The 14,779-nt window shown below is 52.0% G+C and overlaps 1 protein-coding gene across 31 annotated transcripts in view; it reads right to left on the bottom strand.

The window, feature by feature from the left end:
- Positions 1-1,716: 1,716 nt before the first annotated feature.
- Positions 1,717-14,779, bottom strand: part of LOC102907684 (protocadherin gamma-C4) — a 200,658-nt gene continuing 187,595 nt past the window's right edge. For all 31 annotated transcript variants that reach the window (XM_042264442.2, XM_042264440.2, XM_042264441.2 and 28 more), the window contains 2 exons: positions 8,569-8,657; positions 1,717-3,709 (listed from right to left, as the gene is read on the bottom strand). In XM_042264442.2, the coding sequence (XP_042120376.2) occupies positions 3,480-3,709; positions 8,569-8,657 (319 nt within the window). In that variant the 3' untranslated portion in view covers positions 1,717-3,479. The remainder of the gene's footprint in view (positions 3,710-8,568; positions 8,658-14,779) is intronic.

Genomic DNA, 14,779 nt, shown 5'->3' with positions numbered 1-14,779 from the left:
ATGGGTCAAAAGCTAACTGGTCTGGCAGACCTGAGTCTGGGCATGGTGAATGCATTTGGTTTTTACAGGCCAGGCCCCCTCTCAGGGCTGTTTTCCTCTGTTTACTTCCAGCTTCTTCCACACTGTGACCCTTCGGCTTGAAGCCCTGATTCAAGCCCTGATTTTTACCTCATGTCCAACTTCCCACTTGCCCAGCACCTCCACATGCTACAGTTTTCTGGCCCATACCTATGTCCTCCATCCCCACCAAGTTAACCCTGAGTCTGGGGTCCTGAGTCTGCCCAACCTGGGTCAGAAGCCCCAGGCCAAACACCAGAGCAAGCTGTGCTTGCTCAAGCAAGTTGTAACCCCCACAAAGACACCTTACAGTGAGCAGGCCAGCGATACACAGGGCGGGCCCCTGGACAGCTCTGTACTAGAAATAAAACCTTTTAAATAGCCCCTGGCCTGTGCCGCCCTCATGAGGCATTGGCCGGAGGTGTGGGGGTGGCTACCTGCCTCTAAACCTAGAGGCTGTGCATTTCATCTCATCTTTTGGGGCCCACACACCAATTAGGGGACCAACCACAGCTGCTCATTTGCCCGGCCGTCTGCTGCCTTGCCCGGAATAGAACCCAGGCACCCAGCACCCCGCCCTCCCCAACACCAGGCTCTGAGAAAACCCTGCTCTCTCAGCAACCTCACACACCACCACCCTTCCCACGCAAAGTCGCCGGGAAGGTTTGGTTTCCATGGCAACCGACCAGGAGGTGGCAGAACTGGTAACCAGAATCCAAGGGAGGAAGCCCAGAAATGGCTCTTCTGGCTCTTTCCATGGACATGCCCTCGCTGACCCTCCTGAAAACCCGTGGGTCTGTTTCTGCCATTCTCTGGATCAATCCTCCTGACTCCCGAACTTGCCCGGAGCTGCAGCAACCCGGGAATTGGATTAGCAGTGCCGGAAGCGGGAGGGGGAGTGAAGAGGAGCTGCGGAGAAGAAGGAGGGAGGTGGGGAGTGGGTTTCAGGGCCACCTCCTCCAGCAGCTCCTTTGACTCCATCCAGAAAGGGATGGGCCCTCCAGTTAGGCTTTGCCGCGTCAAAAGAATGGGAAGGCAAGTTTCAGTTCGAGAAACTGAGGCCCAAGGTAGGGAGGGGCCTGGTCTCGAGAGAATTGCCTCCCAGGTATCCACCCCCACTGTTTCCCTCAAACCTAGGCAGCTGCAGTGGAGGAGGGTAGGCAAAGGCGAGCCCGCCCTCTGCATCAGCCCCCTCCCGTCGTCGCCAGTGGGGAGGGGCGGGGCTCCAGAAAAGTCCCCAGCGCCCGCCCAGCGCCTGATTCCCGCCCCCACTCGTGCTCCCGCTCCCCCTCCCACGCAGGGTCTCCTTTTCTGCCTGGAGACAGCACTGAGCATGGATCTGCGCGCTCAAGCTCCCCACCCCCACGTTGGACTCTCCAGCGACAGCGCGGCGGCATGCAGATCCACAAGCACCATTTACAGCCCATCACGGACTGGAGACACCAGGGTGCTGGAAGCATGCACGCCATGTTGGACAGTCCTATGAGGAGCGCGCGCGCACACACACACACACACACACACGCAGATCAGATCGAGATGCTTAGTGACACACGAAATCAAGACACAACTGTGACCCTCTGATTCTGTGATTCAGGACGAACCCCTCGACTCCACCCACACGTCGCGTGTTCCCCATCGCATAGACAGACGCAGTCAGCCTTTCAGAAGAAACCTTTTTTTTTTTATTTTTAATTTTCGAAGAAAAAAGCCATATAAATATTAGAGTATAAAACTTGCGAGAGATATCAGAAGGGGGGTGGGGGGTGGGCAGGAGCTACGTGACTATGCCAAGAGAAGCTCGTATAGAGAGGAGTCAGTACAGGGAGGGGTCGCCGCAGCGTTGTGGACACAGCACGAAAACACAGCACGGGCCGCGCAGGCAGGTTGAGATGCGGGGACAGACGGGCTGCGCACAGCCCGCCGCCCGCTGCCCACTCGCCGTCACGGGAAAGCACACCACACTACACTATTGGCTATTCTACGCCAGCCGCCGGGGAGGGGGCTGCTACACCTACGGGGAGGGCTGGGGCAGAGAGGGCGGGCCGAGGGATCTATGCACAAGGAGGCACTGGGGGGCTTTAACCAGTCTCTGGCCACGAAGGGGCGGCCTGGGGGGCCCGGGCAGTGGCCTTCTGAGAAGAAATGGCACCTGGTAAGGTGGAGGCCAGGGGCTTGAGGGCTACGGGGGGGGGCAGTGAAGAAGCCCCCCAAGTCATTGGCTGAGACATATTTATGGCCGCTTGGTCCATGTTCTCCCTCGATTCAACCCAGGGGTCCCAGATGGCCTGGCCTGGCCTCCTTTCCTGCTAGGACCACGGACCCTTTCATCAGGGGGCACCTCTGGAGTACCCAGCACCCACAGAGGCCCCGCTTTCCTCTCTGGTCCGAAATCCACTTAGAGGCCTCTTAGACTGAAAGGCCAGCTTGAAATCCCTTGGTCCTGGTGTCCTCAAGCTGCTCAGGCTGCCCCGAGGTGGAGGGGGTCCGGCCTGGTGTTTGTCTATGGCTAGAGTTGGGGGGGTTGGGCCAGTACCCTGGGTACATACAGAGCCCCCTGCAAAGACCCTGTTACCGGGCTGTTGTGTCCACTGCCCCACTCCGTCTGTATACACGCACCTTCCCTCTTACCACCCCCTACTGTCTCCAGACATGCAAAGGAGTCTCTTCTTTGAGGAGTAGGGAAGTCACAGCATGCAGTGGTAACATCAAACGACGAAAGACAAAAGACTGGTCCCCAGGCGTCGCAGAGAGACTTGGTAGCAAAATGCCTTCCCCAAATCCAGCGAGCATCAGTACCAGAGGGGGATGGTGACTGTGTCCCCCGAAACTTAAGCATTGGTCTCAGGCTCTAGAAGGAAATGGGCAGACTGGTACCAAACCATGCTTTGGGTGGGGGGGTGGGGGGGTGGAATCTGAACCGGAGGAGAGGCCAAAAGGTTGTAATAGTCTCCCGACTCTTTCAGAACTAGGAGCCTACTGAGGTCACCTGTCCCCTCCCTCAACAGCCCAATCACCTTGCTCCGGAGAGGGACTGAAGGAGTGGGGGGATGGAGTGGGGGGGAGGGAGGCGGGAAATGGATGAGCCTGACTGAGTTGGAAGGTGGAGGAGTTCAGCTGTAACTAAGGGAGTGTGGCGTGGGTTTTTTGTGTCCACACTGACCCTGCTACCCACGTGGGTACAATCACTGATTGGATGGGGGGGGGGGGTCCAGCAGAACTCTTTGCATATTCAACCCCCTAGGGCACAGAGAAGGGGGTGTTGACTTGGGCACTTGTTTCTGTTTCCCAACGGGGAGCATGGCCTTGGCTCCTACCAGGATCCTGGGGTGAGCCCTGAAATGTTGAGGCCTGGGTACAAGTAAGGACAAGCTGGACTGGCTGGGGAGGGAGGCTGCCCTGTGGCTCCAGGCCTGGCCTCCATGTTACTTCTTCTCTTTCTTGCCCGACTTCTTCTTGTTGCCGTTCCCGCCGCCTGCCGGGGCCTTGCCGTCCCGTTTGCCGGCCCCGTTGGACAGGGTGGCGTTGCTGCCGGGGATGTAGACGTTCTGGCGGTAGTCAGGCACGTGCTGCAGGGTGAACTGGGGCCCATAGCGCGCGCTCAGGCCCATGGTGCCAGCGCCCCCTCCCAGAGTGGAGCTCCCGTCGGCGGCCTCTGCAGAGACAGGAAGAGCAAATGGTCAGACCGGGTCCGGTGAGCGGCTTATCCGCAGTCAGTGAGCGCCTGCCTCCCGCGCCCTCCGGGACCCGGCCACTCACTGGGGATACAGTGGTCGCCAAGGCGGTCTCCTTGCAGAAGGAGCTGGGGGAGAAGTCAAGAGTGACAAAACACGGGTAGCTCAAACTAGAAATCCTTCAGCCTCCATTTCCTGAAAGGCTGAGATCAGGCCTACTGCATCCACTTCTCGACAGCCTGGGACTGTGGGCTCCGTGGCAAACACATGTGTGCCTGTGTGGTCACTGAAACCTCAACACAGCACTCAGTCAGGCTTGGGGCTCTGTCCTTATTTTACAGACTAGGGGGCCAAGGCTGAGAGAAGGCCAGTGCCAGACAGTATGTGTTATGGAGGGACTGCATCCTAAGTGTATCTAAGTGGTGGAGATGGGTTCCTTTACCACCAACACCAACTGTGGACCGGATCCCTGCTCTCGGGGCAAAGGTGGGTTGCCCCTCACTCCGGGAGATGATGGTCCTGGGACAGATATCTTAGGTACAGCGCAGATATGGGGCTGTGTACATATGTCTGTCTGGCTGTGTACATATGTCTGTCGGTGCCACTTAGGCCAACTTCTCACTGAACAGAGGAAGACGGTGGAGCTCAGGGTGGCACACTTGCTTAAAATGCAGGTTCCTGATTTGCATGGGCATGAGCTCTCCAGATGATCCGCGTCCACATTAGCAGCTGAGGCACAGAAATACCCGTCCTGGGGGTTCCGTGAGGACTCAGTGAGACTGACACTCAGTGCTCTGGCACTTGTTCAGTAAACGCCAGGCACAGCTGCCCTTTCTTGTCACCACCCTCTCCATCCAGTGGGATAGCCATTCCACACTGACGGGAGCTGGTGAGGGGGAGGGGAGGGGAGTTTGCCTCCCAGATCCCCCGCTGGAGGCTCTGAAAGCCTCCCCGACGACACAGAGGGAGTTAAAGGCCCAGGAAGGCCCTGCCCAGCCTCCCCGAAAGCTGGAGAGTTTACTGCCTAGCCGCTGCCTCCACCCTAGACCTTGGAGCCAGTGGAGAAGGAGGCTAAAGCCAGAGAGGCTGAGTAATGCTGGGACATCAACCAGGGATTGAGACATCGAGACAGGAAATACTTCCAGTTCGGGCAAGAGGGGAAGGCTAGAGAGAGGAAGAGCGGAGATGTGCCAGGGTCTCTCGGCCTCTGCACCCCTGCGTCTGGGTTTTCATGGCCCTCTATTTCCAGACCCCAAAGTCCTGGAGCTGAGGGCCTTCTGGGAGCAGGCCGGGTAGGGGGGGGAACAGCTGCCCCGTGCTGTCCCTCCCAGCCCTTTCATTTGCTGACATTTCCCTAATTAACTCCAGGAGGTAGCAGCCTCCAAGGCCCACCCCTCCCCTCAAGCTGACAGCCTCCTCCAGCTTGGGAATGGAGGGGGGAAGGGCCCAGATCTAGTTTCAAAGAGCCAGGATTCCAGAGTGATTTAGGGGCTTAAGAAGATAGATTGTGTGTGTGTGTGTGTGTGTGTGTGTGTGTGTGTGTGTGTGTGTGTGTGTGTGTGTGTTTGTGGGGGGGTGGGGGGGTGTAAGGAATGTGAGGGAATGGGAATAGAGAAGGGAGACTGAGCAGAAAGACAGGAAGTACTTCGCTGAGTGACAAGGAAGTCTGAAATTGAGGTGGATGGGGGGGGGGGGCAGGGGGGGGAAGATGGAGATGCGGAATGCAGCAGAAACTAACTGGAGTCCTGCCCCGTGAGCTCGGCCTTAAGGGGCTGTGAGATCTTGTCTCAGGGCCTGCATTACCTCAGCTCCCATCTCTGAATCTGGGGGCAGAGGTGGGGGGTAGGGGGTGGGGGGGGGAGCTGGATCGCCAACTTTGACCTTCTGGTTCAGAGACTCCAGTGGCCTTTCTCGTTAAATCCTACCCCCCAAGGCTTGGCCTAGGCAAGGACCAGGGTTTTCTTAGTCCCAGAGGACACAGACTTAGAAATACAAAGAGGCAGGATCTCTTCTAGCTGGAGGAGGGGAGCTGGCTTCCTGCCAGCTCCAAACTCATTACCACCCTCCCCTGGCCCCCTTAATATTACCAGTCCAAGCTAGACAAAGGCCCCACAATGGCAATAGCCAGAGATAGCCAAGGAGGCCGGCTCAGAAGCGGCACTGCCGCAAAACCGCAGGCTCCTTCGGGGTGCGCCTCCCCCATGTGTTTGTTTAAGAGATCTCTCAAGGGTCCCTCCCGCCTCCCCTCCCCGGGCCGGGCCGGGCTCCAGGAGCCTCTCAGGCCCTGGACTAGGAAGTAGGTGTGAAAGTAAGAGCAGGGCCTGACCCTGCCACCTCCACCCTGGAGTCTGTTCCCCCAGAGCCCCAGGCTCAGCCTCGGGTCAGGTCCTGTGTGGGCTGGACGGGAGGAGCCCTGACAGGGGAGCATGCAGGCAGCCGTGGCGCTGCTCCAGGGAGACCTTCTGGGAAGGTTTTGGGCCATAAATACTGCTTCCACGTCTGTTTTTAGCATCTGGATTTGGGCTGAAAAGCCTGCTTTCTGGCCTTAGGGCTCAAGGCCACCACAGCTGAAGAGACCTGTTTACTTCCCTCAAGAGCTGGACCTGGCACCGCCCCAGGCCCAGGCCTGCGACTGGCCTCTCAAGGATCTCAGTCCTGTCCCCAGAGGTGGACAATCCCCATCAACTCTCCCCCTCCTCTGCCCTTTGGTCAGCCATAGGCCAGGCATCCTTCACTCCCACAGACACCGAGGGTAAGATGAATAAATCATGACAAGTAAAAAATATATCGTTTCCAGCTATCTCTGAACTTTGGGCAGACGATGAAAAACTTTACTATAGTTTAAGATGGGCTTATACTAAAACTGTGTATAAGGCAGTGGTGTGGGGCAGTAGTTGTGCACTCCTTTAATCCCAGAGGCAGAGGAAGGCAGGCAGATCTCTGAGTTCGAGACCAGCCTGATCTACAGCGTGAGTTCCAGAACAGCCAGGGCTACACAGAGAAACCATGTCTAGAAAACAAAACAAAACAAAAAACAACAACAAAAAAGTATATATTCATCTGAAATTCATATTTAACTGGGAACCCTAGATTTTATCTGGCAGCGCTAATCAGGGAGAATAATGCAGCCTCTTGGTCCAGTCAGCTAAGAGGGAAACAGGCTAGATCTAAAGGCCAAAGGTAACTGTGGAAGAAAGAGCATGACCCTGGGAGCAGAGCTGAGTTCGAATCCCAGCTCTGCTGAATCCTGGGAAGCTCCAGGTGAGTGGCATTTCACATCCCTCTGCCGAACACAGAGCATCAGAACCTGCCTTACACCTCGCCATTGCAGAGAGGATTCGTTGAAACAAAGCCCTGAAGTTTGGTTAGCACCCATCCTGCCGTGATAACAGGGATATTTCTCCTGGCTTTCTAACCTATCTGTCCCCCAGCCACACTCAAGAGCTGGGGGTGTGAGTCCAGGGCCTTAATCTGTAAGCTTCCCCTAGACTCCGCTTTCCTGGGCCAGAAGTTGGTCCTTATCAACCGGTGTTAGAGTCTTTTTCTTATAATGTATCCTATTTTAATTTAATTTTTTGGATTAGAATACGAAGTAATGAGTTTCACGGTGGCCCCTTCACAGGGATGTGTAATAGAAGTGAGATTCTGATTCTGGGATGCACTTGCCCAGCACCTTATAAACCAGGCATAGTATCTATCACACGGCTATAATCCCAGCATTCAGGAGATGGAGACAGGAGGATCAGAAGTCCAAGGTCATCCTCAGATGCATATGAAGTTGGAAATCAGCCTGGCTACATAAGCCCCTGTCTTGAAAGGAAAACGCTTCTTTTTCTTCTCTGTTATCCCTACAGGTCAATAAATATAATGGCTAATCAATTATAGCCCTGTTACCATAATCACTGTCTGCCAAGCCTATGTTGAGGATTTCATGTGTGACCTTCAAACAGCCCAATGAGACCTGTAAGTATTTCATAAGTGAAAGTGAGGCCCAGAGGGCTTAATAGTTTACCTAATGCCTCATCCCTAAGTGGGGACAGCAGGATTTGAACCCAGGATTTGAGCCTGCTTCCAAAGCCTGTGCTCTCAAGTGTTAGTGAACTGATTCTGCTTGCCCTGCAGGGGATCCTTGACTCTTCCTGTACAACCACTGGCCCACTCAGCGTGACGACTGAGGCTCTTTCTCAGCCACGTGGGAAAATTACGGTCCTCATCTGAAGGCAGGGGGGGCAGAAGAGTGGCCTGCTGTAATCTGTTGGGAACATCCGCACCCACTAATGGGGTCTAACATGTGCCAGGCCCAGTTCCATAGCCTGTGCCCTTTTAGTCCTCACAAGAACATGGTGGGGTTGCTGTCCTTTTTCTTGGCTGAGGAAGTGTAAAGAGAACAGACTGCTCTAAGTCACGCCAGTAAGCGGAAGAGCTGTGGTGTGACGTGTGCTGGCCCTTCCGAGAGTCAGCATCGTCTGTCTGTCTGTCTGTCTGTCTGTCTGTTTGTTTGTTTGTTTGAGGCAGAGTCTTGCTTTGTAAGCCAGACTGGTCTCAAAGTCATGGGAATCCTCCTACCTTAGCCTATGGAATGCTGAGATTACAGGAGTATGCCTCCACACCCAGCTCACAGTTAGACTTGTAACAAACACGTCTCCTTGATGACTTGCTCGCTCTGCTCTGGGAGCTTTAGACCCCTCAGTCCCTTCGTTATCCCTCGACCCGGAGCTAGGTCATGGAGGATCACCAGCTCTTCCAGAGGAGCCACACAGACCAACACCCCGTCCACAGCCGTGATGGCGGCAGCCCTCCCTCTGTTTTCCATCCTCTCACACCCACGGGTACCACTTACCACTGGCAGAGGCCAGGATCATGGCTTGCAGCATCTCCGTATCAAACTGGTTGTTGGGCCAGGTGCCGGTTTCATCACCATTTTGGGAGCTGGGGAGACAGTGACATGGTCAGGAACACCCCAGGACAGCTGTGCTCATTCTCCCCCCAGCCTCTTCCCAGGGTTCCCAAATCTAGTGCCTTGTCCCCATGCCAAAGACCTGTTTCCGAGTGGAGGAGGGGCGTTTATATAATCCTTCAGAAGCCAGTGAGTCCGTTCCCTGGGCCAACTTTCTGCTGTCTCGGGGGCACTAAATGAACGCCACCCCTCCATCCTTCAAGACAGGCTGTGTCTACTGTCTATTATAGCTTCCCAGTAACTTCCCTTCCAAGCTCTCTCTTGCTGATGCCCAGAATGTCAAACCACAGCCTTTGTTTTAAATATTTATCATGATGGAAATAAAATGTGACCCAGGGGATTCTAAAATTCACCAGGACCGGGCTGGGCCTTGTGTGGTCCTGGAACTACTGGTCCCCTACCTGCTCCTTCGCTACACTGACCTCTGTGGCTTGGGGATCAGGGTCAGCCTCCTACTGAAGCCCTCAGCAGGAAACCTGGGCACCCGGGCTTCATTAGGTCACTTTGAAGCACTGTGCATTGAAAACATAAAGTGACTCATGTTTTTTAAAACCATTAAGAGTGCTAAGAAATTGCATCTCACTGTGCTCAGTGTGGACCTTTCCCATGGTGACAATTTCCGTATCTCCTTCCTTCCTCTCTGTCTCTGGCTGTCCCTGTTTTTTGTTTGTTTTTCTGACAGTCCCACTCTGTAGGCCATCCTGGCCTGCAACTCATATAACTCATGTGGGCCTCAAACGCACAGTAATTCTCCTGCTTTGCTAGCCTCATGAGTGCTGGGATCACAGGTATATACAACCAGACCTAGCCATCATATGGATTTTCAAGGATCAAATTATTCTAGTTTTCAGGGGCGAGGGAAGAAGCCCCACACCTATCTTGCCCTACACACATCCTGACACACACTGGCACCATCTGGCACAGAGAAGATCCCCCGATAAACAATCACTGCCTGACTGGGCCTGGTGGTGCATGCCTGTAATGCTAGCACTCGGGAGGCTGAGACAGGAAGATTTTTGAGAGATCAGTCTGAACTGCATAGAGATACACTTGCTTCAAACAAGTAAATAAATAAAAGTTGCTTGAATGAATGAGAAGAGCTCAAGAGAGAGTTAGGTCCCTATGAAGTGAGAAGAAGAATTTGGCATCAAGGAAAAGGCTTCAGGATAGACCGTGAAGATTGGAAGAAAGCACGTGCGTGCGTGCGTGCGTGCGTGCGTGCATGTGTGCATGTGTGTGTGCTTGTGAGCATGCATGTGTGTGTAATCCTGGAGACTGAGGGAGGAAGATTTGAGAGTTCAAGGTCAGCCTGATTATATAGAAAGACCCAGTCTCAAAAAACTAAGGCTGGCCGGGCGCGCGGCGCACGCCTTTAATCCCAGCACTTGGGAGGTAGAGGCAGGCGGATCTCTGTGAGTTCGAGGCCAGCCTGGGCTACCAAGTGAGCTCCAGGAAAGGCGCAAAGCTACACAGAGAAACCCTATCTTGAAAAACAAACAAAACAAAACAAAACAAAACAAAACAAAACAAAAAACAAAAAACAAAAAAAAACTAAGGCTGGCTTGGTAGTGAAGGGCTTTGCCTAGCAGAAGACAAATAGATAAAAATAGCTTTATAAGGCTGGACACTGTGATGGACACCGTGATGGACACCTGTAATCCCAGCACTAGGGAGGCTGGGGTGGATTAATCAGTTGAGCCCCAGTGTCAGAGGTGGGCCTGGGCCACACAGAGAGAGCTTGTTCCAAAAGAGAAGTAAACAAACATGAAAACAACTGTAATGAAGAAGCCTGGGGACCCAACTTTTACCAAGTGAATAAACAGCAATTCTGATAAGGAGACAAACAGATACGAATAGAAGCTGCTAACAGGACAAACTGACATTAAGTGTTTCCTGATGTGGTCAGAGGGAAGTCCAAAATACCACCCATGGAATGTTCCTATGAGACTGTTGAATGATGTTGCTGTCTAGCCAAAAGAATCAGCAGACCCAGACTATGGGCATTGAAATGAAGACTACTGGTCTGGATGCTTTAGAAGTATCTATGTCATTAAAAAAAAAAAAAAAAAAAAAAGGTAGGAAGGCTGTTCTGATTAAAGCATGAGGAAGAGACATGGTAAATGTGATTCATGCTCCTTGATCAAATTCTAAATTCAATTTAAAACGCAGATTAAAAGGGCATACCAGGAGCGTTTGGGAAGGTTTGCTAGTGGACTGTGTCTTACAATGTTAATGTTAAATTCTTCAAACATGACCATTATTTTGTGATTTTATAGGAGTCTTTAAAGGTATACTGTGTCCAATGTTGTGATGCCTACAGTTCTTTTACATGGTTCTGGAAGGAAAGGACCTGGGTGTGTGCACCTTTGTGTGCAAGTGAATAAGAAATTTAGGTTGTTTTCTTTTTTCAAACACAAGAAGATGTGTACTTTAGCATACTATTCTTTCAACTTTTGGATAGGTTTGAGACATTTTAAGATTAAAAAAAAAAAAAACTGAGAGGTAAAAGCAAGTCACCTAGGAGACAGAGGATGTGGAAGACAGCTTTCAAGGTGTGCATGGGGAGTGAGAAGTTGGGGTGGGGTGGCTATGTCCTCAGCTCTCAAGGCAGGAGACGGGGCATGTCCAGGTCCTAAGGAACTTGGACGGGGGTGGGGTGGGGTGGGGGTGGGGGTAATGATGCACTGGTTGGGGAAGCAAAAAAAAAACATTTGGCTTCTTCCTCAGAGTTCTGGAGAGCTCCTAAGGTGCTTAGAAGCTAGGTTGCTATGGTGAGATTTCACTATGTGAAACTCACTCTTGTTCTTGGGCAAGGATGGAGGGTGTGAGGGTCCCCTTAGAGGACAGGAAAACCCTTGGCTTCATGAAACCCAGGAGCCTTCAGTCTTATCTGAACGAGCTCGGGGGCTGTCGAAGGTGTGGGGAGAACAGAGATGGAGGTAACTCGGGGTAGGAGGGCGCCCTGGCAGGGGACCGTGCTGCCTAGGGAATAAAGGTGAATGCACTGGTGGCCCTGAACCATGGTGGACTGTCAGGAACATGCTTGAAGGCTAGAGGCCAAACAGATGGGCAGGCTGCCAGCTTTCTGCAGCTGGGCAAGAAATGATGGGGGGTCAGGGTGGTTCTGAGCCCTGGACCCACTGGGCCATGTGTTTGTACATCGTCTATTTCATCCTTAGAACCACCCTGAGGAAAGGGTTATGATTATCCCTGATTTCCGGCACATGAAAGAAGGGCGTGAAGGCCTTCTCAAAGTCACACACAGCTAGTTAAATGACAGGATTGCACCTCCTAACTGGCCTGATATGACCCTAAAGCCTATGATGATCTCACACAGAGAAACTTGGCTTCAACAAGGCGTCCCTGGATCCCTAGGAGCAGATTCAGGAGGCTCTTCCAAGATCTGGAGACAGTAAACATGAAGGAGATGGACTGTTTAAAAGGCCATTTTCCAAGCATTCATGTGTCCTGGTTATCCTTGTGTGTGGAGGTTGGGGGGAGTGCATAAGGGCTGGGCTGCGATAGAATATTCCCTGTGTGAAGCTAAGGAAAAGTGAGAAACCCGGGAAAGCCACACTGACAGTGGCCTGTACTCAACTGTGTTAAAATGTTAGGATGTTTATTTAGTTAGCAGAGCAAGAACCTATTAGCACCTGAAAATATACATATCTATTCATATGAGGTGCTGTTATGCAACACTTAAAAGACTTTTGGAGAGTTTCTACTGATATGGAGGAATTCGTCTGACATGTTATAAAGAGGAAAAAATAGGCTACAGTAATACTGGAAAGATGACCTCAATTCCTATTTAAAAAAAAAAAATGGTAAGAAATGTAACAGTTGACTGGTAATGAAAATTCTTATTGTGAACAAGTTTGCCAGACTTTTTTTGTAAAAGGAAGCTTATGCATGCTGCTTGACTGTAGAAATAAAAATGCTTAGAAAGATGCATAATGAATATGTTAATGACCCACCGAATAAACTGTAACCAAAAGATAAAAATGGTGGAAAAGGAACATTTATACTAAAAAGGATGAAGAGACTTCGGAGACACCAAACCAAATGCAAAATACATATATATGTGTGTACGTATGTATGTATGGTTTTTGAGACAGGGTTTCTCTGTGTCCTGGAAACTCACTCTGTAGACCAGGCTGGCCTTGGACTCACAGAGATCTGCCTGGCTCCACCTCCCGAGTGCTGGGATTAAAGGTATGCGCCACCACCGCCTGGCTTAAAATGCATATTTTTTTAAAAAAGAATCTTTTTTTTTTTTTCCAGACAGGGTCCTTACGTAGCCCTGGCTATCCTGGAACTCATAATATAGACCAGGCTGGCCTCAAACGCACAGAGATCAGCCTCGGCCTCCAGAGTACCGAGATTAAAGACATTCACCACCGTGCCTGATTAAAAAAAAAGACAGGAAAATCCTAGATGAAATTATGTAACGTTTGGGATTTGCTTTGAAATAATCCAGGGAGGCACAAGGTGGGGATCTCAATAGCACAAGACAGTACAGAAAGTTAGAGCTGAATAGCTGGACCCAAGACTTCAGCGCACTGTCTACTTTCATGTATATACCTTTTTCATATTAAAACATTAGTAGCTGGGCAGTGGTGGTGCCTGCCTTTAATTTCAGCACTTAGGAGGCAGAGGCAGGGGGATCTCTGTGTAGTGGGTAGCCATTCCAGCTTCGATCTGGAAGTTCCAACCCCCATTGAGGCTTTGGCAACAGTCACGCCTACAAGGCGGGGCTGAGAGACCCGAGATCTGGATGGGCCAGCGTGTTCTCTGTGCCTGCACCCTAGATGGTGGAGGTTGACCGAGCAGAGCTCCAGAGAACACCGCTGGACTGCAATACGCCTTCCCCAGACCCCGCGACCTATCTATCCCTTCATTTGTAAGTTATCCACTAAATAAATCTTCCTTTTAACTACGTGAAGTGGCCTTAATAATTTCGCCATTATCTCTGAGTTCAAGACCAATCTGGTCTACAAAGTGAGTTCCAGGACAGCCAGGTGTACACAGAGAAACCCTGTCTTGAAAAACAAAAACTAACGAACAAAAATGTCGGTAGTTCTTTCTAGAGGAAGTTTCTCTTTTTTTCCCTATATCTCCTGTTTTTCTATCTCTCTTGAGCCGCCCAAACATATGTGCTAGGAACTGAACTCTGGCCTCTGGCAGAGCAGTAAGTTACTCTAAACCTCTGAGCAGTCCCTCCAGCCCCAAGAATGTACTATTTCATGAGAAACGGGGAAAAAAAGCTGTTGTTTGTTTGTTGAACAGCTGCCCGATCTAAGAGGCAGTGTGTGTGTGTTGGGGGAGCGGAGCGGATAGTGTCTCAGAGGAGGAGTGGAAGGCTCCCAGGTTGGAGAAGAACAGAATAATGTGGAACTAAAGGGGAACGGGGTGGTGCCAGGGACTCTGGGAACAGCTGCATTGCAAGGCACAGCCCAGGTGACAGCCTGAAAGGAGAAACAGCTTGTTGGGCTCAAGGCTGGGGACAGCGGTGGTGTTGCGATCGGAAGCCAGAAGGATGACCTGAGAAGGCCCAGTGTGGGGAGGAGAAACATGCAGCCAGCAAAGAGCTTTGGAATGTGACCACTGCCCTCTGGTCTGGGCAGTGTGACTACTGTTGCCTGTGACTTTACCCTGGGTTACTCGAGAGTTCAACACTGGCCCTCCTCGAAACTGGACGTGGTTGGTGGTTGGTCAGAAGGGCGGCAGACAGCGGGCAGAGAAGCAGTGGAGGGCTGTGGTCAGGATGTCATTGACTAAGAGGAATTGCCTTCCTCTGTCCTCTCACTCCAATATGCTCACCAAAATGGCAGCCAAGAGAAAACATCCTGTCATTCTGTTCACCAGGAGAGGCCTCACCACAGGGCCTTTGTCTAGGTTCTTCCCGCATCTGGAATTTTCTTCCTTGTCTTCAGTTGACTGACTTGCACTCATCCTTCAGATTTTACCCCCCTCACTACCTTCTCATGTCTTTCTGCTCTCTGGCTAAGTCAGCTGCCCATGGCATGCTGCCCGTCACAACCCTCAGCACACGGCTAACTCCTTGAGGTCGGGGGGGGGGGGGAGGGGGGCATCT

This window comes from Peromyscus maniculatus, chromosome 19, assembly GCF_049852395.1.
Source record: "Peromyscus maniculatus bairdii isolate BWxNUB_F1_BW_parent chromosome 19, HU_Pman_BW_mat_3.1, whole genome shotgun sequence".
Lineage (NCBI taxonomy): Eukaryota > Metazoa > Chordata > Mammalia > Rodentia > Cricetidae > Peromyscus > Peromyscus maniculatus.
The sequence above is the reverse complement of the archived record's forward strand: the minus strand, read 5'-3'. Positions and strand labels throughout refer to the sequence as shown.